General features: G+C 43.1%; 4 protein-coding genes across 7 annotated transcripts; all 4 read right to left on the bottom strand.

Moving 5' to 3' along the window:
- Window positions 1-1,554: 1,554 nt before the first annotated feature.
- Window positions 1,555-3,634, bottom strand: LOC135613739 (pectinesterase-like). The gene is made up of 2 exons (XM_065110779.1): window positions 2,598-3,634; window positions 1,555-2,359 (listed from the first exon to the last, which is right to left on the bottom strand). The coding sequence occupies exons 1-2, from the start codon at window positions 3,547-3,549 to the stop codon at window positions 1,665-1,667; spliced, it is 1,647 nt and encodes a 548-aa protein (XP_064966851.1). The 5' UTR covers window positions 3,550-3,634; the 3' UTR covers window positions 1,555-1,664.
- A 7,218-nt stretch (window positions 3,635-10,852) lies between these two features.
- Window positions 10,853-12,770, bottom strand: LOC135614014 (pectinesterase-like). Its single transcript, XM_065111005.1, has 2 exons — window positions 11,786-12,770; window positions 10,853-11,547 (listed from the first exon to the last, which is right to left on the bottom strand). The coding sequence occupies exons 1-2, from the start codon at window positions 12,768-12,770 to the stop codon at window positions 10,853-10,855; spliced, it is 1,680 nt and encodes a 559-aa protein (XP_064967077.1).
- A 3,552-nt stretch (window positions 12,771-16,322) lies between these two features.
- Window positions 16,323-20,208, bottom strand: LOC135615923 (pentatricopeptide repeat-containing protein At1g22960, mitochondrial-like). Of its 4 annotated transcripts, XM_065115011.1 has the most exons (4): window positions 17,446-20,208; window positions 17,202-17,237; window positions 16,973-17,073; window positions 16,323-16,622 (listed from the first exon to the last, which is right to left on the bottom strand). In XM_065115011.1, the coding sequence occupies exon 1, from the start codon at window positions 20,096-20,098 to the stop codon at window positions 17,891-17,893; it is 2,208 nt and encodes a 735-aa protein (XP_064971083.1). In that variant the 5' UTR covers window positions 20,099-20,208; the 3' UTR covers window positions 16,323-16,622; window positions 16,973-17,073; window positions 17,202-17,237; window positions 17,446-17,890. The 4 variants fall into 4 exon arrangements, with proteins under 4 accessions (XP_064971083.1, XP_064971082.1, XP_064971085.1 ...); XM_065115010.1 differs by having other exon boundaries at window positions 17,202-20,208; XM_065115013.1 differs by lacking the exons at window positions 16,323-16,622; window positions 16,973-17,073; window positions 17,202-17,237 and having other exon boundaries at window positions 17,376-18,995; window positions 19,158-20,208.
- A 1,764-nt stretch (window positions 20,209-21,972) lies between these two features.
- On the bottom strand, window positions 21,973-23,159 carry LOC135615922 (nuclear transcription factor Y subunit B-3-like). The gene has a single exon (XM_065115009.1). It carries the CDS (start codon window positions 22,735-22,737, stop codon window positions 22,213-22,215), a length of 525 nt encoding a protein of 174 aa, XP_064971081.1. The 5' UTR covers window positions 22,738-23,159; the 3' UTR covers window positions 21,973-22,212.
- Window positions 23,160-24,786: the final 1,627 nt, after the last annotated feature.

Here is a 24,786-nt window from a genome sequence, read left to right as displayed (position 1 = left end):
CATGTTGCTCTCCGACCCAACGTCTGATTCTACTTTAATGAATCAAGTCCATGATCAAAGTTTATCTTGCGTCACTTATCTTAAACACTTGTTAGTTCATAAATTCATCAATTGATTTTAACATCAAACACTTTTGTGGTCCTCATGTTTTCCTGCCACTAGTGCCTAGGTAGTGACGTACTGGTTGGAGCACTAAAGTATCTTGAGAGTAGTCATTGGTGGCTTCTCAACCAGTGACCAAAAGAATCTTGATGGTCACAGGGCCATCAAGAATGCTTGCATAACCACTGAGGGGTGAGTGTCGGGGACCCCTCAGATCATAGTGGCGAAGCGAGCAACAAAGTGAGAAAGGGATTCATCTTCCTTCTAACTCAACCCGAAGAGCATGACCGCAGATGGTTTAGGTTGTTCGTTGGCCAATAAATTTAGCTCAAAATCTCTTACGAGCTAATCAAAAGACGAGACCGAGTATAGCCTAAGTCAGTTGTACCACATCCGAGCCGAACCTCGGATGGTGGTGGAAAATGCCTGACACATGAGAGTGTTGGAGGTGTCATAGAGGGCCATCTAGGCTCGGAATGCAGCGACATGCTCTACTGGGTTGGTGCAGTCGTCATATGCCTCCAAGATCGAGCGACAGAAATTGAGGGGGATATGTCTATCTTAGATTTCCTGGACAAAGGGGGAGCTTACCGAGGAGCCTTACCCGAGCTTTTCCTTCGATTTATGGAACACCCTTTGGACCTCGTATAGGCATTGATTCACTAGGCACAGTTGGGCCATGAACGGGCGTTTGTCGAATCAGACGATAAGGTGTCGGGCTCGGGGAAGATCGGTGCAACACGCTTGAGTGTGGGGGTGCTGCACTCCATTGTGAGCCTCAAGTCTCCCGACTACTCCTCGGTCGGCGGATGGACATATGGATGCTAAGGCAGTTGTCTGACTAGGGAGGTGTCCTGGAACGCAAGGATGAACGCTGGCTGTGGGGAAGGTCGGTGCAACACACCCGAGTGCGAGAGTGCTGCACTCCACAATCGTCCTTGGGTCTCACGACTGCTCCTCGGTTAGCGAATAGATGTTTGGAGCTTAAGGCAGTTTTCTGAATGGGGAGGTGTCGTGAGACGTAGGGATGAACGCCGACTAGATCGGTTATGGGGGAGGAGTAATATGTTGTGTAAGCTGAGGGATGAGGGGGATGTTCATCTACATCATGGCGGCATTGGGGTTTATAACATAAGACTAGATAACATCACCGAATAAAAGGTTCCATTAAACCTATTGTTTTGATAGAGTCAATCATTGTATTAGTACATGCACTCGTAACGGGTTATTATATCTCTTTCATAAACTGAAATAAAGGAATTATCCATATTTTCGTTGCTCGAAGTAACGTAACAACAAACTGACATGTGTTAATATAACATAATATATCAATCGATCGATATCACAAAAGGTAATTCAACCACTACTTCACGTAAACGAAGGAAGGAAAGTTACGAGGATATAGAAATAAAGATGTCAGAAAATTTAGTAGAACACCAGCACAACAACATATGCCACTAAAGGAGTATCAATCAATAATAATGAAATTAAGGAAGAAGTCTCCCATAGGAACATCCCACCTCTCAATCTCCGACTTTTTTATTAGGTAGATAAGAAGGACATCAATTTGTAAACCCACCAAGATAGGGTATGCCCGAAAACTTGATCCACCGTTGACCTTGGATTAGGGAATTCACTGTGTACGCTTGAGCCGTCTGCCTGTTGATGACATGAAACCCAGGCCAATTCACCCTGCCGCTGGTCCCGGCACCGGGCCCACGGTTGCCATACTCGGCATAATATAGTGTGTTCAAAAACTGGTCGCCATCCCATGGCAACCATCCCTCCGGTTTGATCAAGTCGCCGATGGTGGATTCCATGATGATGGTCCTCGAGCGTGCCTTCCAAGGCCGACCAAGGTAGCTGGGGATCGTCAACCTGTCAGGGAACAAGCGCTTGTCGGGGACGATGCGGCAGTTTTGGATCACAAGTGCTGTCTCTTCCTTCTCCTCCTCTCGTCCGTGTGCTGTCACCGTGTTCTGTTGATTGTCCATGGGGCGCCGCACCACGATGAGGCAGTTTTGAAGAATGGTGGAGGAGTCACCGAAGATGAAGTCAACAGTCCCCGATACCACACAGTTGCGGTAGAACTGCCGATGGGCCTGCACGTAGAGAGTGTCCTGGAACGCATCCATACGACAGTTGAAGAAGGCTGACATGTCCCCTTTCACACGAAGCGCCACGGCTTGGTGCTTCTCTGGTCCAGCGGTGTTGCTGAACCCCATATACTTGCCAATAAAGCCCTGCCCTTCGGCAGCTGGAAAATGCCAATTGCATAAAACTTTAGGTCAGACATGCATATGTTCTGCATCACTCTCGATATTTCATTGTCTCTACTATCAAGATTTAGTTTGGTGTAGTAAGTGTTATATAGATTGATTGCAGTAATATGTTTGCTATATCTAACTTAGGTCACAACTGATATGTCAGATGGTAAGTGAGTAGATGTGAAACGTAGCATAATATAGGATTTATGAAAGCAAAGAAGGTCAGACCGAAGGTCGCAGTATTCATGGTTTGAACGCCATCGACGTTGTTCTTGCTGCCAGTCACGACTGTCTTCCTTGGTCCATCACCATACATGAACACGTTCACCTTGTCCTTGGTGACGAGGACATTCTCCTTGTAGATCCCGGCCTTGACGTAGATCACATAGCGGCCTGTATACTTCTTGGGCATGGCATTGAGGGCAGCGTTGATAGTCTTATAGTCTCCACTCCCATCCTGAGCCACCACCATGTTAGGCTTCAACTCACCTCTCGCACTGGCAGCCAAGAGCTTCCTGTCATGGGCCGAGAACCACGTGGGATAACCCTTGGCATCGCTCCCCTGAGACAGTAGCCGGCGGCTGGCGATATTGGTCACGTTGATGGGGACTTGGAAGTTCTTGAATAATGAACTGAGCCCATCGACGATGGCAATGGCATTGCTGGTGACCTGAGAGGCCGTGACAAGGCCGTCCTTCATGGTCGAGTGTAGGTCGGGTTGAGTGATGCTATCGAGGCAGGTCTGCTGGTAGGAGATGACGGCTGAAAGCCAGCACTTGATGTCATCGGTCCTTCTCGCCAAACCGTCAAGGTCATGAGTCTCCGAGAAGGCAGCTTGTAGCTCCTCGGTGGCATCCTCGAAGAGTCGACGACAAATGTCGAACCCATCCTTGTTCATCGAGTCAGTGGCTTTCAAACTCACGTTGTTGGACAGGTGGGTGGCAGCTTCGATTTCTTTGATGGCAACCATGAAGGAAGCTTGTATGATCTCCTTGGGAGAGGCAGAGCCATTGATGGCAGCATTGAGGGTCCGTTCGCACACATCAGCGTAGTCAGTGGAGGCGCAGATGGCCGTCACGGACTTGGAGGAGGCGACAGGGGAATCGTCACTCGCCGCCCCTATCACGGCGGCCACAAGGAGGACCGCCGAGAGAGCACCCAAGACGGCCTTATTCGACATCTCTTTACGGTCCTCGTATTGTTTGCTAATCCAAGAGAAGCGTGTGCATTTACTTTGGATTGTGGACCGAGTGAAAGGAGGAAACCTAAGAAAGATACTTTGGGGACGGAGCTCCCCAAGTATCTGTCCGCCTGCCGTCGAGAGGAAGGAGAGGGCGTGCTTATATAACGGTCGAACTAACTGATAAAAAGGTAAAAGATGAGAGACCGTCGCGTCGGTTTTCTTTCTTGACTTCGTCCAGACGAACAATACGTGGATAAGAGCTCTTTTTGGCAATCGTTGCATTAATCTCGACGTTTTTTTAGCCATCTTAATTATCGGTTCTTGGCAATACATGCAGCTAAGCATAAAAATGCATGGTCTTCCCTGCAGTAAGGCGGGTTAACCGATCTCGTTCAGTGCTATATTAAGTTTCTTCGCCTCCTGGTTCGAAGCACGTCCTAACTAATGTGATTGAAAATGAAAACAACAGTATTCTTTCTCATCCATTATCATAAACAACGTAATTATAAGTTTTTTTTTCATCCATTATGATAACGAAGGTAATTGATTTATGAGTTTTAAAATTCAAAGCAGGTAAACACAATCTCGTGTCCTCTTAAGACATAAAATTTACAAACTTTTTTTTATCCTCTCAAGGCATAAAAAGATATCTTAAACCCAATGTAAGAGACTATTTTCACAAACTCCTTTCTCATCCTCTAAGATATAAAAATATATCTTAAATCCATTGTAAGAGACTCATTTTGAACATCTTGAACCCACAAATTCCCGTATTAGGTCGAAGGGACTGAGTCAAGTAACATCTCTCGATCTCGATCTTCATATAGGTGATACCTGGGGAGCACAAAAATTTCACCTTGAGGATACTTCGGATAGTCTCGAATATACGGGTCCGGATCACATCGGGTTGATCAAGACGTCAACAGTATTTTCTCTTGACATTTTGATGTTAGAGGAAGTGTCTGACGTCGCAAGAACATCTGCCTACCAACCTTCTCAATAAATGCTCGAGCGAGGAGGCTGTTTCTTTATATGGATGTATCCACCTTGGCTCAAATACTATTGTGACACGGGTGTCTGCTCAACGACCCAGGCCTCTCGCCCTTGGAGGCAACCCCGAGCCACCTGCTTGTCCTCGTTGAGGTGTTCCTATACCTCACCCAGTAGGTGTAAACATTAATGGGAGTGATGCAAACTGTTATTCCGCTCTTGCCCTAGCTAGCCTAATAAGTGAGGCTACTATCTTAACCACAATCAGCAACTCAACCGTCATTAGCACTAGCAGCTAACAAAAGACCCTAACAAGATGATATTGACCAACGATCCTTCCCGATCCTTCCCGATGGATATTCTAGTTTGTGGATAGGATATTCTAGTTTGACCAACGATCCTTCCCGATGGTAGAGGTAGACGATATTGACCATGATAGCCTACTCAGCCACCATATCCCTAAGCTAACATCAACCAAGACTTAAGAGGTTGTGACGATGGAAAGTCCATCACCCTCCATTAGCTCATTAAGTGCGTCGACAACACTCATAATGGCAACATCGTCGAGAGCAATGGCTATGCCTCCCCGAAGCACCATGTCCTTGAGCTCAATGACTTCGCCCCTGGAGGTGATGCTAACTATCACTTGGTCTTTCCCCTCTGCTCCCTTCATCCCCATCTTCATTGATTTCTCATACAATGTGAAGAAGCACCAGAAGTTGTTGCACTTAAATAACAATAGCCCCACTATTGACCCTACCGTTAGCCTCACGATACCAGAGGCGATCTCTTGGATATAAGATATGGTAGGCGTTGCGAGTTTAGATATGAGATATTCGCTGGAGTCCCTATCTTATTTTATATCTAATAAGCCCTTGAATTATTGGATCTTGTAGATAAGATCTAAAAATGAGAGATTATTAGGTAGAAATCCACTAATCCAAGATGCTTGGGTAATTGGATAGAGATATAGTACCCAATTTGACAAGATCCATTAGGGTTAAATTGACAATAACCTCTGGAACCAAAGGGGCATAGGGTAGACTCCTTTTGGCTACCACTTTCTGTACTCCTCTCTCCCTCTCCTCCTCAGCCGACAGCCCCAATTAAGGGGTGTGTGGACTGCAAGAAGGGTAGACCTTCTTTATCATGTGGTGCACATAGAGGGGAGGATTATGTAGTGATTTGAGTAGCGTCTTCACCACATCTATCATGTGGATCACCGCTAGATAGGAGGATAGTTGATCTCATTCATCCTCTCCCACAAATATATACATTTTCAGGGATATATGATCTCCTCAGGTAATACATCTTTCACATATGTGCAATTTTTAGTTTTACAGGTTTTTGCGCACTAATCTTTGCATGACGATGAAAAACTTTTTCTACGAAAACTTTGAGATTTTGTTTTCTATTCTTCCACTATGCATATAATGCTGGCCTAAGTTTCCCAATAGATTTCTTGACCAATACTACATTGGACAATCATTGAGGGTATTTTACCTCTATTGTATATCCTACTTTTAGTAGTTGGTCTACCTCATTACTTATGGCTTATTTCCAATTGAGAGAGAACTTTTGCAACTTTTGCTTCACGGATCGTGCTTCAGGAAGAATATTCAATTGATGTTGTGTGACCCTTGGGTCGATTCCTGACATGTCCTTTGGGGACCAAGCAAATACATCGGCATTTTTTACAAGGAAATCAATAAGTTGAACCTAGTCCTTTTTCAAAAGAGCAAACCCAAATTTTATGACTATGTCCGATTGACTTTTATCAAGGGGGACCTATAGCACTCGCTCCATTAGTTTAGGGCGAGGTGGTGCCTTTGCCATATCTCGAGGGTCCATTATGCTAAAGGAAGGTTGTCCACCATAAATGTGATCATCATAGTCTTGGATCTTGGTTCCTCGCCGATGGTGATGGGCAAGGTTGTGGTCCCAACGGGAGAGATGGAATCCCTTGTGAACCTAGTAAGAGCCAAGGTCATCGGGGTGAGGTCCTTCTCTACTAAACTGAGCTTTTGGAAAGCGTCAAAGTATAAGATATTAACGAAACTTCCTGTATCCACCATAATTCTCTTTACACGAGCTTTAGTGATTTCGAAAGTGACTTCCGAGTCATCCCTTTAATGTCCCGAGTCATCCAACGCTCTAATGTGCCGAGCGTTTCCCACCACCCTTGGAGGACCGGGTCGGGTGTAGTACAATCGGCTACAGCTATTTTCAATCACATCTTTTGACCAACTCGCTAAGGAATTCGAGTTACACTTCTTGGTCAATGTATGACCCAAGCCATCTATAGTGACACTCCTCAGGCTAAGGCAGAAGGAGAATGAGTCTCTCTCTCTCTCTCTCTCTCTCTCTCTCTCTCTCTCTCTCTCTCTACGAAATGCTCGCTTAAAGCCCCTACTAGCTTTCTATTGGCTAGCCGGATTCTCCAAAAATTATAGTGCTTTCCCTTCTTTCAGGGAGGACTTACTTTTCTTATGTAATAGACAGTTGGCCCCGACAATACAAAGCCTCTCAGATCGCATGAGAACTACTTATATGCTCACTTATTAAGCAATTCCATGCACATTTAGACTTACCCACAAGATTCTTTTAGTCATTAGTCGAATGCCCCAGTGACAGTCTTTGAGATGTTCCAGAGGGCTCATTAGTTCATTACCACCGAAACATTGTTGGCAGTGAGGCGCGAGGAGACAAACAAAAGGCCCTGTGCAGAATAGCCCTGAGATTCATCCCTAGGACTATCCAAGAAGAAATTCAACAGGCCGGAGCCTCCACTCCCAAGGCCGCCACCACCACCACCTCTCAATTCATCAAGAATATAAATCTTTCTCCAAATCAAGGAAAAGGGGCTCTTAAGGGAGCCTAGACCATTGAAGACCTCGTTTGAGTTCAAAGATAAAATAAGATATTGCAGGTACCATCGAGACTATGGCCATGACACCAAAGAATATCGAGATCTGAAATACTAAATCAAGGACCTTATCCATAGAGGACACCTCGAGCGATACCTTCAAAGGACTAAGAGCCCTCTCCTCACCCTCATGGCCCCATCGAGAAACAGATTGATGTGATTATTGGCAAACCAACATTTGGTGGTGACAATATAGTCGGAAGAAAAGCCTATGCATAAGCCATAGTGGAAAAACATCCAAGGTAATGACATATTCTGTCAGAAGGCAATGACATATTCTGTCGGATCAACACCACCATCATAGGCCTCCAGTGTCAAGAGGCAGAAGTGGAGCAAGATAGGTTTGTCTTGAATTTCTTGGGTGAAGGGGGACCCTCTTATCATACCGTCCCCATAATCCTAGTAGGTTTTATATACTTCCTTCTGGACCTCATCTAGGTGTCGATTCATCCTCCACACTTGAGCCTACAATGAGTCCTCCACTAAGTCAAATGACATTGTATCTGCTTTGGGAAAGGCAGGAATGGTATGTCGAGTGTCATGCCTTGATGTTGGTCTTAGGTTTCCTGGTTGTTCCTCGATTGGATGATCAATGTCAGGAGCCATAGGCGATGGGCCAACTGGAGAAGTGTCGTGCCTCGGGAGAGCAAAGGCTAGTTGAGATACAAGTGATGAGGATAAGGGAGGGGCAACTTCTTAAATGAGTTGTGGTATATAGGGTGAGATAATCTGCATAATCCCTACCAGTGCCTACACTGATACGTGAGGGTAAGGAATGTCTCTGCGGGAACCACCATTTATCTTATGTCAATCCCAAGAGGTAAGAGCCCAGGGTCATTGAATGAACACCAATAGCTCGTAGAGATCTGGGTGGTGGTGTTCCCATTGATCTGCAGAGGAGCAAATGATTGGCCTTTGAGGCAAAAAGGTAGAATGGGTAGCAGGCACCTCCAAAGGGTGCTCATTGAGGTTGTTTACTAGTGGACGTTCTTGCGATATCGAGCCCTTCTTCTATTGCCAAAAATATTATAGTTTTTTATGTCATGGCTTGGGAAGGGGCACAGCTTGGTTCGATCCTGATAGTGTAAGGTCATCCGTGTGATTACTTAGAAGAAAGGCTTCACGGAGAAGGGATGAAGAATTATGGTCACCCATCTTCTAGGGTGTTTTATGGTGGATTTGCAAGGGGCTTCTGTTCCTGAGTGCTTACACAACAGGTCAATGTCGGAGATGGGAGTTCTAACTTGATCCATCTGAAGCTTAATTCAGTCTTTGTGGATAGTGAATCCCATCCCCTAGCATCTACCTAGGGGTGATTTTTATACCTTTTGTAGGGAGTCGGCTCCTCCTGTGCTTGTTGGTATTTATTGATATTTCTAGTGGGTGGTTTGTTTATTCTGGAGCCATCCTCTCGACCCTATGGTTTATGTCATTTTATACTGCTTTGAGATATATGTGCTGCTTTGGCTAGTATAGCCCTTGACTCATGTTATGAGGGAGCACTTGGCTCGCTATGGTGAAGCCCTCTGCCTGCCATGATCGAGCCATTGGCAGCAACCCTCTACCTTGTCATGCCACGATTTTGGGGTACAGGCTAGTTGCCAGGAGCAATAACTCCATGGCATCAAGGCTTGTATGCTCCTTTCTCGATTGGCTGATGTAGTCGATTGCCTTCCGCATGTCCCAAGCGATTGCTAGCGTTGACAAGCAATGCCCCCGTAGTTGTTCTTCACTAATGACACGTCACAGGAGATCGTACCATCTTGCCATCCGAGTAAATGAGCCCTAGGAGGGTGTATGGGCCCGTCCTTATCAGACGTCAATCTCTCTCCATCGGTTGCCCAAATATGAATGCCAATCCCTAAGGACAAAAGAGGGGACTAGACACAAGATTTATATTATTCATACTCCCACTCATATTGACTTTACCATCATAGGGGTCAAGTCAGGTACTCCCCTAAAACCTGATTGTTTATGAAGAATTTCCAACGGAGATAAGGTATACCTCGACTCATTTCCAAAACTTCAAGGAGGTCCGGACTACTTGGTCTCAACTTGGGATCCACCTTGGACATACAAGTAGTACCTCGGGATCGCTTCAACCTGATCTTCCCTAGCTTGGGTCCCCCCACACAATCGTCACGTGGGCCATTCGGATAAACTTGCATCTTTGGGACAAAATCAAGTCGTGCCGATTCTCGATCAACGATATCAAGGCAACAACACCCATTTATCCCAATTATTTAGAAGTAAGTTAAGAACTTTATGCACTAATTCAATATTAGATAAACTTTCACAACTAATTCTAATATATTATTAACATTCATAAGCTTTTGTGAATGGACTCGTTTGATTTCATTTTAAACTCATTTCTTTCTAAAAAATAAAATAAAACATTCATAATTTTTTAAAAATTATTTCATGCATATATGTGTTTAATTAGTTTTTGAAATTCGTCTCATTAAACATGAGTGAACATATATTACATGACCCTCTAAAATACTATTAATTCTTTTTAGATATTCAGTTAATTGAGAGAATCTTGATTTAGTACAAGTATATTGAAAAATATTTTTCTAAACTTTGTAAGAACGTGAGAGTAATAATAAAATAAGGTTAAGTAAATATATAAATAAGCAAAAACATAAGAGAAGAGAGGTACAATCCATAATAGCACTTTGAACTTACATTTACTCATAAAATCTCTTTCTTCAAGTCTATCCACTTTCATGATTATACTTTTTATATATACGAGACTGAGGAATAGATCTTATATTTGAGATGCTCCTCGGTTCATAAAAAAATTGATAGGATCTTACAGACATAAAAAATTGAATTAGTGTTATGGTGCAAATTTGACCATCCTTAAAAAATTTAACAAAGGAAGCAAGTATTCAAAGTAATTAGGAGCAAGTAAGCAAGAAATAGAAAGGAACACATAGTACAATTTTCCATGTTGAGTATGGTATTTTAATGAATAAAATCATTTGATGAAATTTAAAAATTAATATCTGATTAAATGTGTTTAATAAGTCTGAGAATAAGATATCAAGCCAAAGAATTAAACATCAATCCAAAGGATTGATCGCCATGTAAGATATTGATGAACATATCGAAAAAATTAGTCGATAATATAACTAATTGAATGGTAAGAGCTATCGCAACAGATTTATCAAAAAAATTTGTTGATCCTCAAAACACCAACGCAACGAAATATTTAATTGAGAGAGTGTATCAATAATGAAATTAAGGAAGAAATCTTTCATAGTAACATCGCGTCTCTCAATCTCCGTCTTTCGCTTTATTATTTTCATCATCATCTCCACACTTCTCTTACATCTTATATCTCAATATTGGGTGTACGCATACGAGATAGGAATTACATCAATTTTTAAACCCACCAAGATAGGGTATGCCCGAATACTTGATCCACCGGTGACCTTGGATTAGGGAATTCACTGTGTACGCTTGGGCCGTCTGCCTGTTGATGACATGAAACCCAGGCCAATTCACCCTGCCGCTGGTCCCGGCACCGGGCCCACGGTTGCCATACTCGGCATAATACAGTGTGTTCAAAAACTGGTCGCCATCCCATGGCAACCATCCCTCCGGTTTGATCAAGTCGCCGATGGTGGATTCCATGATGATGGTCCTCGAGTGTGCCTTCCAAGGCCGACCAAGGTAGCTGGGGATCTTCAACCTATCAGGGAACAAGCGCTTGTCCGGGACGATGCGGCAGTTTTGGATCACAAGTGCGGTCTCTTCCTTCTCCTCCTCTCGTCCGTGTGCTGTCACCGTGTTCTGTTGATTGTCCATGGGGCGCCGCACCACGATGAGGCAGTTTTGAAGAATGGTGGAGGAGTCACCGAAGATGAAGTCAACAGTCCCCGATACCACACAGTGGCGGTAGAACTGCCGATGGGCCTGCACGTAGAGAGTATCCTGGAACGCATCCATACGACAGTTGAAGAAGGCTGACATGTCCCCTTTCACACGAAGCGCCACGGCTTGGTGCTTCTCTGGTCCTGCGGTGTTGCTGAACCCCATTGACTTTCCAATAAAGCCCTGCCCTTCGGCAGCTGGAAAATGCCAATTGCATAAAACTTTAGATCAGACATGCATATGTTTTGCTTCACTCTCGATATTTCATTGTCTCTACTATCAAGATTTAGTTTGGTGTAGTAAGTGTTATATAGATTGATTGCAGTAATATGTTTGCTATATCTAACTTAGGTCACAACTGATATGTCAGATGGTAAGTGAGTAGATGTGAAACGTAGCATAATATAGGATTTATGAAAGCAAAGAAGGTCAGACCGAAGGTCGCAGTATTCATGGTTTGAACGCCATCGACGTTGTTCTTGCTGCCAGTCACGATTGTCTTCCTTGGTCCATCACCATACATGAACACGTTCACCTTGTCCTTGGTGACGAGGACATTCTCCTTGTAGATCCCGGCCTTCACGTAGATCACATAGCGGCCTGAATACTTCTTGGGCATGGCATTGAGGGCAGCGTTGATAGTCTTATAGTCTCCACTCCCATCCTGAGCCACCACCATGTTAGGCTTCAACTCACCTCTCGCACTGGCAGCCAAGAGCTTCCTGTCATGGGCCGAGAACCACGTGGGATAACCCTTGGCATCGCTCCCCTGAGACAGTAGACGGCGTTTGGCGATATTGGTCACGTTGATGGGAACTTGGAAGTTCTTGAATAATGAACTGAGCCCATCGACGATGGCAATGGCATTGCTGGTGACCTGAGAGGCCGTGACAAGGCCGTCCTTCATGGTCGAGTGTAGGTCGGGTTGAGTGATGCCATCGAGGCAGGTCTGCTGGTAGGAGATGACGGCTGAAAGCCAGCACTTGATGTCATCGGTCCTTCTTGCCAAACCGTCAAGGTCATGAGTCTCCGAGAAGGCAGCTTGTAGCTCCTCATTAGCATCCTCGAAGAGTCGACGACAAATGTCGAACCCATCCTTGTTCATCGAGTCAGTGGCGCTCAAACTCACGTTCTTGGACAGGTGGGAGGCAGCTTCGATTTCTTTGATGGCTGCCATGAAGGATGCTTGGATGATCTCCTTGGGAGAGGCAGAGCCATTGATGGCAGAACTGAGGGTCCGTTCGCACACGTCAGTGTAGTCAGTGGAGGCGCAGATGGCCGTCACGGACTTGGAGGAGGCGGCAAGGGAATCATCACTCGCCGCCTTATGGTAGGAGCTTGCGACGGTGGCTACCGTACCTATCACCGCGGCCACAAGGAGGACCGCTGAGAGAGCACCCAAGACGGCCTTATTCGACATCTCTTACGATCCTCGTTTGTTTTGCTAATCTTAGACAAGAGTGTGCATGAACTTTGGCTTGTGGACGTAGTGAAAGGAGGAAACCTATGAAGATTCTTTGGGGCCGGAGCTCCCCAAAGTAGCTGGCGATCTGCCGTTGAGAGGACGGAGAGGGCGTGTTTACTTATATAAGGGGAGAATTAATGGATAAAGAAAGTTTCTTGACGTCGTCCTAACGTACAAGACGTGTCAAAAGAGCTTTTCTTGGCAATTGTTACAATAATGTTGACTTTATTTAGCTATTTTAACTACCGGTTCTTAGCAAAGTACATGCAGCTAGCCAGCCATAAAATTCGTGGTCTCGCCTGCACTAAGGGGGGTAGATTGTAAACCGTTCTCGTTCAATGCTATATTAAGGTTCTTCTCCTCCTGGTTGCAACGGAACGAGTGAATGATGTGCGTATGGTCTATGAGAAAGAAAGAAATATTCGTCTTTTTTGGTGTTATATATATATATATATATATATATATATATATATATATCAATTAATCGATTAAACGAATCAGATTCTAATTTAAACTTATTTTAATTAAATTAAATCAAATCGAAAACTGATTCGATTCGATTTAATCGTAACAATGAACCGATTTGAAGACACCTACGACCACACAACCAGCACAATACACCTGTCAAAGCTGACAGGATAGTACGTAGTCGCTGCATGCAGCGACACAGACTCGTGCAGTAAGCAACCTAATCCTACAAAAGCAATAGAAGCATCGTGGACGGTAGGATGATACAGTGGGTCCACATCACGAGAGCCGTCTGATCCGAAACGGGCTAAATGATAAGCAGCTTACGTACTCCATGGCCCTCTTTTTTGTGCTAGGGTTGTAGTAGTACGACGCCACGAATACGTCGTTAATGGCGGCCATCTCTAACTCGTCCGGCCGTGCCGAGGACCGTGAGATGAACACTTTATTCTTACACAATTGACCACCATCGTCTGTATCTTCGAAAAGAATCGAATCAGCCGAGGAGATGGTGATCAAAATGGCCTCTCACGCTTACGTTAACTTTTGATTTTTGTTTCCGTTCCTGTCGTCGCATCTTAATGTCACACTGTTGTTTCATGCATTCTATGTTTATGTGTGCAGGGTCAAAAATTAAACTGATTTTATATTTAAAGTAAAAATAACAATAAAAGAAACGAGAAATGGCACGTAAAAATGCATTTCGGAATGGAGGCTAATGTCAATTATGGCGACGAGATCCGGATGACGTCAGGAGGGGAAGGGAGAGGGACACGAACGGAGGCGAAGATACTGGGAGAGAGTCGTGTCGGCACGTGCCAGTTGAAGTCGGCGGGAGGAGAGAAGGTTGAGCTTTGTCAGGCACAGCGTGCGTACATGCATCATATATGATTCTGTTGCGCCGCCGGTGATACAACTGCAATCCGTCTTGTCTTAAAACCTCTTCGATGAATTGGATCTCCGACAGATCTTCCTGTCTGAGAGGAGAACGAAGGCCGAGCTTAGTTTATAAAAACCTCAGGTTGAGGTGCTCTACTTTCCATGCTATAAATACAGCAGCCGCGGACCAAAGAGAAACTGCACCGGCCACCAGTTAAGACTGTCACGAAGGAGATAATGGGTCTGTTTGGTCTATTATTTTGGTGCTTTCTGTTGATCTTGGCCGTCTTTGTGGCGGATGGGCGTCTAGGTTCGTCCCTTTAACCCTTTCTAGTATATACGTGCTTTGACTCAATGTTCATTCATTATGCAGGTTGCCAAATCGAGCTTGGCAGCTGTTGGAATCCGGAGACTGCTCCACCTGAGAATGGAAGAAAGGTTGATCTCTTGAAACAATTCGTTAGTCTGCTAAAAATTTTGCTTCGTTAGGAGTAGGTTTTCCTATTAATTATATCTCACGTCTTGTTTCTTCCGCTTTTGCCATGTACACAGGTGCACGGGGCGTGGAAGGAGGAACTCAAGCAGGGATACAGGCGGCCGCCGGAGATAGGGTTGGCTGCGGAACCACCGGAGCCGGAGTTGATGAGGGTCCCTTCGGGACCGGACCCGTTACACCATAACGGAAGCCCCAAGAAACCTCAGACGCCGTGATGGATGTAGGAAAGAAAGGGTCTGCGTTAGTATCACAAATGAGAGATCCATGCATGCATGTTGGTGGATGTATTTGCTCTTCTATTTTGTTTTTGGTTGGTTGAAACAGTATTAGCAAACATGTTTTGTCTTGTCTCTGGTGCTTGGTTAGTAAACATGTATATTGTATCTATAAATGGTTGAAGCTTTTGTACCCTCATGAATCTGTAGCCTTTACAAAGGACAGGAGAGGAAGAGTCTTCCCAAGAAAAAGGATTAATATGGTGAAAAGGGGAAAACAAATTGAAAAATACTATTATAAGGACAAGTTGACAGTCCAATGTTGGGTTTAATGCTACTAACCCAAATTTGATTTAACTATAAAAATTCTCATGGGGCTAGTCAAACTATGGTTGTGGATTCATCAGCAGGTCTCTAAATAGTTATAGAACCCTAATCTATATTATTGATTATAACTAAACTATCCCAACATCCACTAATACTATGTTTATATGTATAATAACAAGGATAAATATATTTAGATTTTTTTTTAAACTTTATCAGTGTGTGATACTTGAATGTTAAAGAACTGCTAGAAAATATATTTTCACAAATGAGCTGAAATATATTCACAAATGTTTAAAATTTAATATCTATTTTTTCCGTTCATCATTATCTACAGTTCGCTTACTTGCTGGAAAAATGAGCTGAAATTATAGTCTGTCGTTAAGAGTAATCTCCTCATTAAAATTAGATGATGAATATGTGAGAGTGGATATTTATTTCTTCACAACTTCGTTAGCCTATACCACTGACTAAAATGTTTCAATTGAAATTAATAATAATACAAATCAGATCCTTATAAGTTAATTTTAATCTTATCAACTTTCGATGAAACTAATTAAAAATACTACTGAAAACATATATTTGGCTGATCTATAAATTTGTGCTTCTGATTAACTGAAATCTTCATATATCCAGTCACAGATGGATAAGATGTGTGCTCAATTCTCTTTACATGCAGTATGCACCTTAACGCATCATTAAGGTTAAAATTCTCATTTCATATATACTGCAGAACCCATCCAACTGTACACCAAGTAATAAAATTCCATTTCAAATATTTTCTCCATCGAGAGACAAAAAAGGAGCCCTTTGAATACTCCAAATATTATACACCCTCGAGGAAAACAACCCATAAAAAGGATCGGAGAGACATGAAACCATACACACAAAATTTTCCCATTATTAATTACTCCATGTAAACATTATTAAATTTTAATACCTGTCACTAACAGAAAATTTAACTGACAATCGGCAATTGAGTGGTGAAGCAACATACTTCACCATCAAAAGTACAGTACACCGACACCAACTCCTTTCATTATTAGATGCAAGCAATTCTTGCATAGTCTTTTTTTACTTTTGCTTTCATGGTTGTAAGTTAAAATAAACAAAAGTCCACCAAGATTGTCTTCGAATAACCAAGCTTACAAAATAAAAACTCATATTATAGTTACACGTTTTAATTCAGTGCTAAAAAGCACAAAGATACAGAGTAATGCAGATTAATTTGAAGAATTCACATTTAAAAACCTATGGCAAAGTCATGATACATCCCTTCATCATGATAGAAAATTAGGACTGCCAACGAAGCATAGATGAAATGGATCCACGAATGAGTAAATATTTATTGCCCGACATCTGCTTTGCATCTATCTGGTTCTTCTTTTGTGCGTACCCCATGATCTAGAAGCTAGGATTTCAGAACTTGGGTTTCAGGAAGTGTATATATAGAACAACGAGAAAGAAAAAACTATCAGCTAGTCTACACACTAGATTTATAGCAACAAATAAGCAATTTCCAGATTACACTGTTTGACTAAAATGCCATGATTATGATAATATGGATTCATAATAGTTTCAATTCAATGTGCACTTAATCAGCTTTCACAAACTAGCTACATGAATGGCTTGATATTTCAGCTCATGTCATGATACTTGGCATATACTGTATTCGATGAAGCATTGAAGTTCAGTTTGTTGTTTGTTTTAAAGTTCAGTTTGTGCATCAACCTTCAAATAAAAGGAAGCCGACAAGCCTAACAATGAGAACTAACCTCATCAACCAAGGGCATCTCCCTAAGTAACTTCTGTATCTTGTGACTGAAGATTTTTATATCCTTCTTTTTTGTGCCCTTGTTTGCAGCTTTACATACACCTGCAATCTCATCATTGAAATTACAAAAGCCATCCATCAGCTTACATAAACTTGAATGATAGGAGGCAAAATAAACAATATTTGATGCCATAAAAAATTATATAAATCATTTAGAACAAAAATTTTACCTCAATTTTACTAGGTCAAAACCACAAATCAGGCAGCTGGAACACAATGAGAGAAAAACTTTTAACAATAGAATAACTTTAGCCCAACAATACTGTTTTGGTTTAATTATCCAATGACAGCCGTTAAAATAGATATGGTGATTAAATAATTGCTGTATATGGAGACAAATGAAAGACCAAAGCTTGATGTACTATTGTGTTACAAAGAATAGTTTGAATTTACAAAATTATCATGTCACCTTACCTGCTGCAACTTTGTGATATCATCCCTTGAGAGGATAAAAAAATGATTATTCATCTCATACAAATTTAAAAGAAAAAACTGCATATTTTAGACTCAAGTCCACCAACACTGCAAATTGTCTGGTTGTTTACTGGGTGTGGCCTCCTTTATGTGAATGAACCATCAGTCATACAGATTAGCATCATGCTTTAATGGAATACATCATCATGACTGACTTAACACAGCAAAGGACTGGAGTTTGCCAGTGCTAGATTATTTGCTGTCTTTGGAAGTCACTCTGGACACTTGGACAGCTACATGCCTGTGGACGTATCATCAGACATGCTGAATATCTGCTATCACTGCTGCCAGAGGAAAAAAAATACAATTGTGATACAAATGTCAACACACAAATTCTTATTTGTCTGCCCCTGACCATGTATAACTATGGCATTTGAATCATCAATTAACTGCAAAGAACATCAGTTTCTAAAAATTTCACTGCATGATGCTTGAAGTCTTCACCAAAACCTTTAAACAAAACATTCTGAGTGCAAAAATCAGGAATAATTTCTTTCTCATGCATTTCAGCATACAACCTCAGTGCTTCTTTCCAGTTACCCAAATTGCAATTTTCATTTATGAGTAAAGTATATGTATACTTATTTGGGGACAAACCATTTCCTTGCATCTTGTCGAAGAGCTCATAAGCCAATTCAACCTTGTGCTTTCTACAGAGCCCATTTATGAGGGCATTATAAGTTATTTCGTTAGGCAAGACATTCTCCTCCAGCATCTTGGAGAAGTAGCCATATGCAGCCTCCAAATTTCCTTTATTTGCATGTGCATGAATGAGAACAGTGTAGGTGACGACTGTCGGCGATAAATTATTACTAAGCATGCTATCAAACAGATTTTTTGCTTCTCTCATATGACCCTTCTCGCAATGTGCATTAATTAAGCAAGTATAGGTTACACAATTTGGATGAAATCCATCATGTACCATCTTTTGCCACAAACCATATGCCTCTTTCAGATTTCCCATCTTGCATAGCCCATCTATCAGAACATTGTAGGTAACTATATTAGGAGTGATGCCTTTTGCTTTCATCTCTTCCCGCAATTGAAAAGCCTTAGAAGTATCCCCTAACTTCAATTCTCCAACTATTCTTGTTGTGTACGCATGGCAATCTGGCTCGAGACCTTTTTGTAACATCTCATCAAAAAATCCTTTTGCCATGGCAAGATTTCCCATCTTGCAAGACCCATTTACCAGAATGGTATACGTATAAACATCGGGCAGAAACCCCGAACAAATCATCTCCTCCTTAAACTTCTGAGCCCCATCCAGGGCTCCCAATCTACAATGACCATCTATAAGAATGTTGTAAGTTCTAATATTAGGAGCTATATGTGCATCTCTCAGATGATTAAACAAGCATAGAGCCTCTTTTACATTCCCTAATCTGCAATACCCATAAATTAAAGAGTTGTAAGATACTACATCTTGTGCCAGATTCATCTTACCCATTTCGACAAACTTCTCCTGGGCCTCTTCCATCCGTCCACTCCTACACAACCCATAGATTAAAGCATTGTAAGTCACCACTGTTGGCATCACTCCGAACCCCACCATCTCATCCCTGAAACCCAGTGCCTCGTCGACAAAACCTTTGCTGAATAACCCACTAATCAAAGGATTGTAAGTAAAAGATGAGGCCTTTCGGGAGCACCTCATTTTGTCAAGCAACTTCTCTGCCTTGTCCAATTCCCCCTTCTTTGACAGGCCGTTGATGATGACATTATAGGTAATATCATTGGGTAAGCACCCAGCGTCCTGATCTTCCATCTCGCCCAAAATCTTGAGAGCCTCTTCCGCCTTTCCTTCCTTGCAAAAGGAATCGAGCATCGTATTGAAAGTTACAATGGTAGGCTGGACGCCGACTTTAATCATATGTTTGTAGATGGCGCGCACCTCCGTCCACTGGGCCGTGTCCCTCAAGATCCTCAGAATCCTGTTGCAGTTCTTGACGTCCGGCAGGAACCCGTGGGCTACCATCTTGTAGAAGGTGGACACGGCGAGCTCCACCATCGAACACTTGGTGTACAGCCAGAGAAGCAGATCCAGGAGGGGGGCCGTGGCCTCGGGACCAGCGTGTCCGTCGATAAGGAGGTCAACGATGCCGTGGAGACGGAGGTGAAGCACACGCTGGGCGACGGAGTAGGCGGCACGCATGAGGCCGCCCTCAGCGAGTATCTGGAGGACGGCGCAGAAGGCAGCCTCCGAGCAGGGGAAGCCGGGCTGGCTCTCGGCCCAGCGGAAGAAGCGGAGGGCGAGGCGAGGGCGGCGTCGGACTGAGCGCAGGGCAGCGAGGAATAGGTGAGGCTCGGAGAGGAGAGGCTTGATGGAGTCCGGAGCACGAAAGCCACGGGTGAAGGCGGCGGGATCAGAGTCGAGGATACCGGAGAGGAGGGCGTCGAAAGGGGGAAGATCAACGGGGGAAGACGAGGAGGAGGAGTAGTAGGCTTTGATGGAAGGGAGGAGATGATGGAAGGGGCGTACCTCAGCGGCGGTGGCGGCTAGGGTTGTCGTCGAGATGAGTAGTTTAAATTTAGGGAAGAGCATGAGGGATGGAGAACATAGATTTAGAGCTTCCTTCGCCTTCGCCTCCATGCCATTGGAAGAAGCTGGAGATGAAGCTAACTATGCATCTGCGGGCGGCCTCCCTTGGGAGAGGGAGATACGAATGAACATGTGGAGTCGCGTAGCCGAGGGCGTAATACTTCCTTAGGCGACGGCTGAAAGGCTTTATTTACGGATGAAACATTTTATAAGTTGGGCAACACCGGATTAGTTAATTGTTGGCCACCCCATTTAAATTATTAATTGGATTGATTGATGATACATATTTTGAATCGGAGAGCCGAGTGGGTTAAGGGCACATGAGCCATCTAAAGTCACCTTTGATTTCAAACTATGGGTTAAAGAGATCATCCGAAAATAACCTATCAAATAGGCACTCGAGTAAAGTTAATCCAAATACAAAGGATCAGGGTAGTAATTCAACATATAATAAAGTCATTAGGAAAGAAAATATTTTTATTCCTCAACAACTTCGTATTACTTTGATAATAGAAGATAAAATTATTTAAGATACTATAAGAATATACTAAAGAGAAAAGACGTTGTTTAGACTTTAGATGATACGATAATCAAAAGAAATAAAATAATTAATATTAATGATACGAGATGAGACAGAAAAATTTTTATAAAAATTTTAAATAAAAATTATAAATAAAAACTTAAGTATTTAAATTTAACTAAATATATAATTTTTACGATTAAAAGCAAAACACTCGTTGATGTTGTATCTCAACAGTGGGTTTATGTGGAGTCAGTATGGGATTAAGGCTTTGGAGAAGCCAGCAGAGGTGAATTCCTTCACATCTGCAGCTACGTACTAAAAAGAATGAGACTGATACGTTGTGCTCAGATCAAGAACCCTACACCTTCTGCTCGTTAATATGTTCAAGTTGCCTGTGGGGTAGATTTGGTGGGGAACATGATGGGCCGTGCGCCGGTCTGATGTCGCTGCCATGTTGCTCGATATTAATGAGAAAGCGAGGCATTTGCTCTGCTTCGTGGACAATATTATACCCGAGCATTCATCCAGGCAAGTTTTTGGCATGGAAGCTAGGAAGATTGAACCTTCAATAAGAGGCATGTGAGCTGGATATATCCTATCTTCAATTTGCCTTGAATAAGATTGGAACCTTGATCGAGACTTTGTTCATATACGTGCAATATATCATCAATCATCTGCACGGAATCATTCTTCATTTTACGATAGATAGATAGATAGATAGATAGATCATAAAACAGAGGATTCTGCCTCCATATTATTGAGCTAACGAACTTACAAACATTTAAGACTGAAAGTATGTGTTGGGATAATTCAAACCGCGGGGAAGTCCCTCGCAAGCGATCAACTGCTTTAACCAACCAAATGGTGCCCACTTGTTCCAAGTTTACCGCTAGATTATTATCCACAGGGGACGATGAGGAAGAAGGTTAGATTTATGAGAGGCAGCAAAGGTTAACACTTCATCTAATTCTTTGAACAAAATTCTTTTTCCAACTGCATCATATTATTTCCCCGATGCAATAGCCAGTGGGCACCCAATTGCGTGCCGGTGGGAATCCGATGTGTGCATGAAATCTGCCACTTTGAAAGCAAGGGGCAAAGTTTTACTCGGTTAAGTTTAGGCCTTTGTTCCATGAAATCTGCCAGCACTGGGAAATATTCCACCCAGAGAGCAGCAAGTACCGTTGCCACTGCCCTCAGAATTCGCGAGTTCTTTTTATTTGATGACAGGGAAAGGCCACAATCGCTGAGCAACAAAGCATTGAATATGTATCCCCCAGAGGTTACAGAATTCTTGAGTTAGAGAGTAAAGAAACTTGAGAGACCTCTAAAGAAGATGATACACCAATGTAGTTCTCGATAAAGCAAGGAACTGCAGACTGGCAGACAATAGACACAGTACTTGGAAGAACTCAAACAATATAATTCTGTGTTGCCTCAACTTCGACTATGCCTTCTTCGATGGATTATTGAGCAGTAAAGGTTTATACTTTACTTTGAGCAACGTAGATCAATACAACAGTACAATCATACATCAAGGAGATACTGGTAATCGACTGAGCCTTGTCATCAAACGTCATACCATTAGAAGGAGAACTTCCACCATTGCCACCGCCACTCAGGCTGTTCTTTGCTCCCACAGTCATCCACGATGCTGATATGGCTGCAGGACCGATGGTGTCCCCGAGCCGTACATCTGCTGGCCCCTTATCATCATTCCGCTGCCGTATATGCTGCCACCGCCCCCATTGCCGCCGCTTCCTCCGCCGCTGCCGTCCTTGTGCTGCGACTGAGATGAAGCGGCGCCCCCAGCCTTCTCGCCTTCCATCTCGCGGAACCTCTGCAGGTAGACCTTGAGGGGCTCGACGTAGTCCTCGAAGCCGAGGGTGGTCATGGCCCAGAGAAGGTCGTCGCCGTTGATGGTCTTGCGCTTCTCTCGCTGGCACTTGTCGGAGGCCTCGCCGGTGACGAAGCTGATGAACTCGGACACGCACTCCTGCACCGTCTCCTTGGCGTCCTTGGAGATCTTGGCGTTCGCCGGGAGCGCCTTCTTCATGATTCGGCTCACGTTGGCGATCGGCAGCAAGCGTTCCTGCTCCCGGGCTGCCGCCGACGACCCTGCTTTGCTGTTGATCTGTCCGCCCGATTCGTTGTCTGAGTCCGCCATGCAACGATCAGAAAGGTCCTCTTCCCTTCAGTTTAAACCAATCTCGGTGATGAAAGCACAGCGGAGGATAAGATCAAAGAAGTGCCGGATTCGTGGAGACTGCACAACAGAGTATAGTAAGCTAAAAACAGTGCTTCTTTCTTGTGTATTACAGATTATCGCGAAGTTTCTTAAGATGAGAGACTTCCGCAAGCAAAAACAACTCTTCACGGAATCGAGAACCGGAGAAGAAGGTCTTCTTCCTTGAATCCAAAATTTGGGGAGAAAAGACGATCCCTCCAAGCCCTCCAACTCTATCGATCGAGTCGTCTTCCCTTGCGATGGATTCTTCCCTCCCACACCGCGCCGGTGTGTCTATGGGAGACAGGAGAACATGGAAGAAGGCGAGAGCAGAGAGCAGGGAGCGTTGACGGTTTGCGTCCCTTGGATCATTGGTCTAAATATCCATTGAGAGAGACAAACGTGGAGCGACGAAGGCCGTTCATTTCACGATAAGAGAATCAAGTGTAGGATCTCTCAAACCGTTGATGGCCTTCAGAAAGCTGATCTTAACCGTTGATGCGATGGGGCCCGTCAATGGTCGGTGAGAGCATAAGTACATTTGTGTCGGAAGATAAAAAGATACAATCATACAGCCGCGGGCGACGTTACGGAACTCACAGCATCACCGTAGCAATGCAAGAGATAGAGGAACTAAATGAAATGGTTGCAAGTCTCGAGTGGGTAACCATCCCCATGTCATAGTCCACGACAGTGCGGCTTGGCCTTCCGCCAGTTGGTGTGACAGAGATACGGCAAACACTTCATTTTACAATGTAGGATTCTATAATATGACCTTTTACTAAAGAAAATTTACAAGGAATGCTAATGTAAGAATGTTGGTACATGATAAGATTTATGTTTTGTTGTTAGACTATCAAGTAAATTAATATAAAAATGATTATAGAATGTTAAATTTTGGCTGCCCGTTCTCAGAGACACACAAATTTCTTAAAATTATGTGTTAATTTTAAATTTTATAGGGATGATGATTGATGTGTTGGTTTAGATGTTACAGAATCAATCTCAAGCTAAGCTTTTTACAGTTTTGATGAAGGAATAGTTTCATGCAAAAATATGTCATATAGTTTCGTGAGCATCGTAGTAACGAAACAATAATTCGAAACGTAATAAGTGACATATGAAAAACCCAATGATGATGCATGTCAAATAATTATTAGTGGCTATTTGAGCTCGCTATAAATTGGTTGTTTAGCTTACGACGTATCTAAAATATCGATCTATGTTTTCTGTATTTCAAATTTATTAATATTATTAAATTAAGTATCAAACATACTCTCATCAAGTATGTCTCCCATATAATTTTAACGAGTATCGATCCTATAATAAAATTAGGATAGACTTAAATGTTGGACCCGAGTTGGATCCAAACCTCTACTATATATGGGACAACTAAAATCTAAAATAACAATTAGTTATCAATTTTTTTTGAAAATTATAAGTCAGAGACTTAGTTTGGCTCCATAACAAAACAAGTTCCTCCGTTGAAATCAACCTACCACTCTGTTCATGGAAAAAAGTAAAGCTTAATCTTTTGGCATTTTGAGAGAGAATTACACGATTGGGATCGGAGATGACAAAAGAGCAAACTATGTATACATTCGACCCACCAGAGAGAGAACTGTGTGATCCAAATGCCAAGATAAAACCAAACACAAAAGACCAAAACAGGGAGAAAAAGGAGCGTCTTTTGGTGCGGCCCACGATGCGCAGCGCTTCTCGTGGTAGAACAAGATCCGCTTTCTGAAACAGCTCTTAGTTCGCAAGAACGGCTCGAAGAGGCTTTGCAATCCGGCCGTCGAGAACTGTGTTCGAAGGAAGCTCGAGAATGAATGCGCCGGAGGAGGAGACGGGGACGGGCGGAGGGCGGTATCCTACCCCGACCTTCGAGAAACCAAGGTTAAAAGAATCTATCATTTCAAGTTCAAGGAAATTCGTTGGTTTAATTTTGATCAGATACAACTTTCTCTAGTTGGGCTAATTATATAT

The sequence above is a fragment of the Musa acuminata genome, chromosome BXJ2-6 (genome assembly GCF_036884655.1).
Source record: "Musa acuminata AAA Group cultivar baxijiao chromosome BXJ2-6, Cavendish_Baxijiao_AAA, whole genome shotgun sequence".
NCBI classification, from domain to species: Eukaryota; Viridiplantae; Streptophyta; class Magnoliopsida; order Zingiberales; family Musaceae; genus Musa; species Musa acuminata.
This window is presented reverse-complemented; position numbering and strand designations above follow the sequence as displayed.

Coding starts and splice junctions, on each gene's coding strand:
- LOC135613739 (XM_065110779.1), bottom strand. CDS start 3,549: ATGTCGAATAAGGCCGTCTTGGGTGCTCTCTCGGCGGTCCTCCTTGTG. Junction 2,360..2,597: donor CATGAATACTGCGACCTTCG/GTCTGACCTTCT, acceptor GGCATTTTCCAG/CTGCCGAAGGGCAGGGCTTT.
- LOC135614014 (XM_065111005.1), bottom strand. CDS start 12,770: ATGTCGAATAAGGCCGTCTTGGGTGCTCTCTCAGCGGTCCTCCTTGTG. Junction 11,548..11,785: donor CATGAATACTGCGACCTTCG/GTCTGACCTTCT, acceptor GGCATTTTCCAG/CTGCCGAAGGGCAGGGCTTT.
- LOC135615923 (XM_065115010.1), bottom strand. CDS start 20,098: ATGGAGGCGAAGGCGAAGGAAGCTCTAAATCTATGTTCTCCATCCCTC.
- LOC135615922 (XM_065115009.1), bottom strand. CDS start 22,737: ATGGCGGACTCAGACAACGAATCGGGCGGACAGATCAACAGCAAAGCA.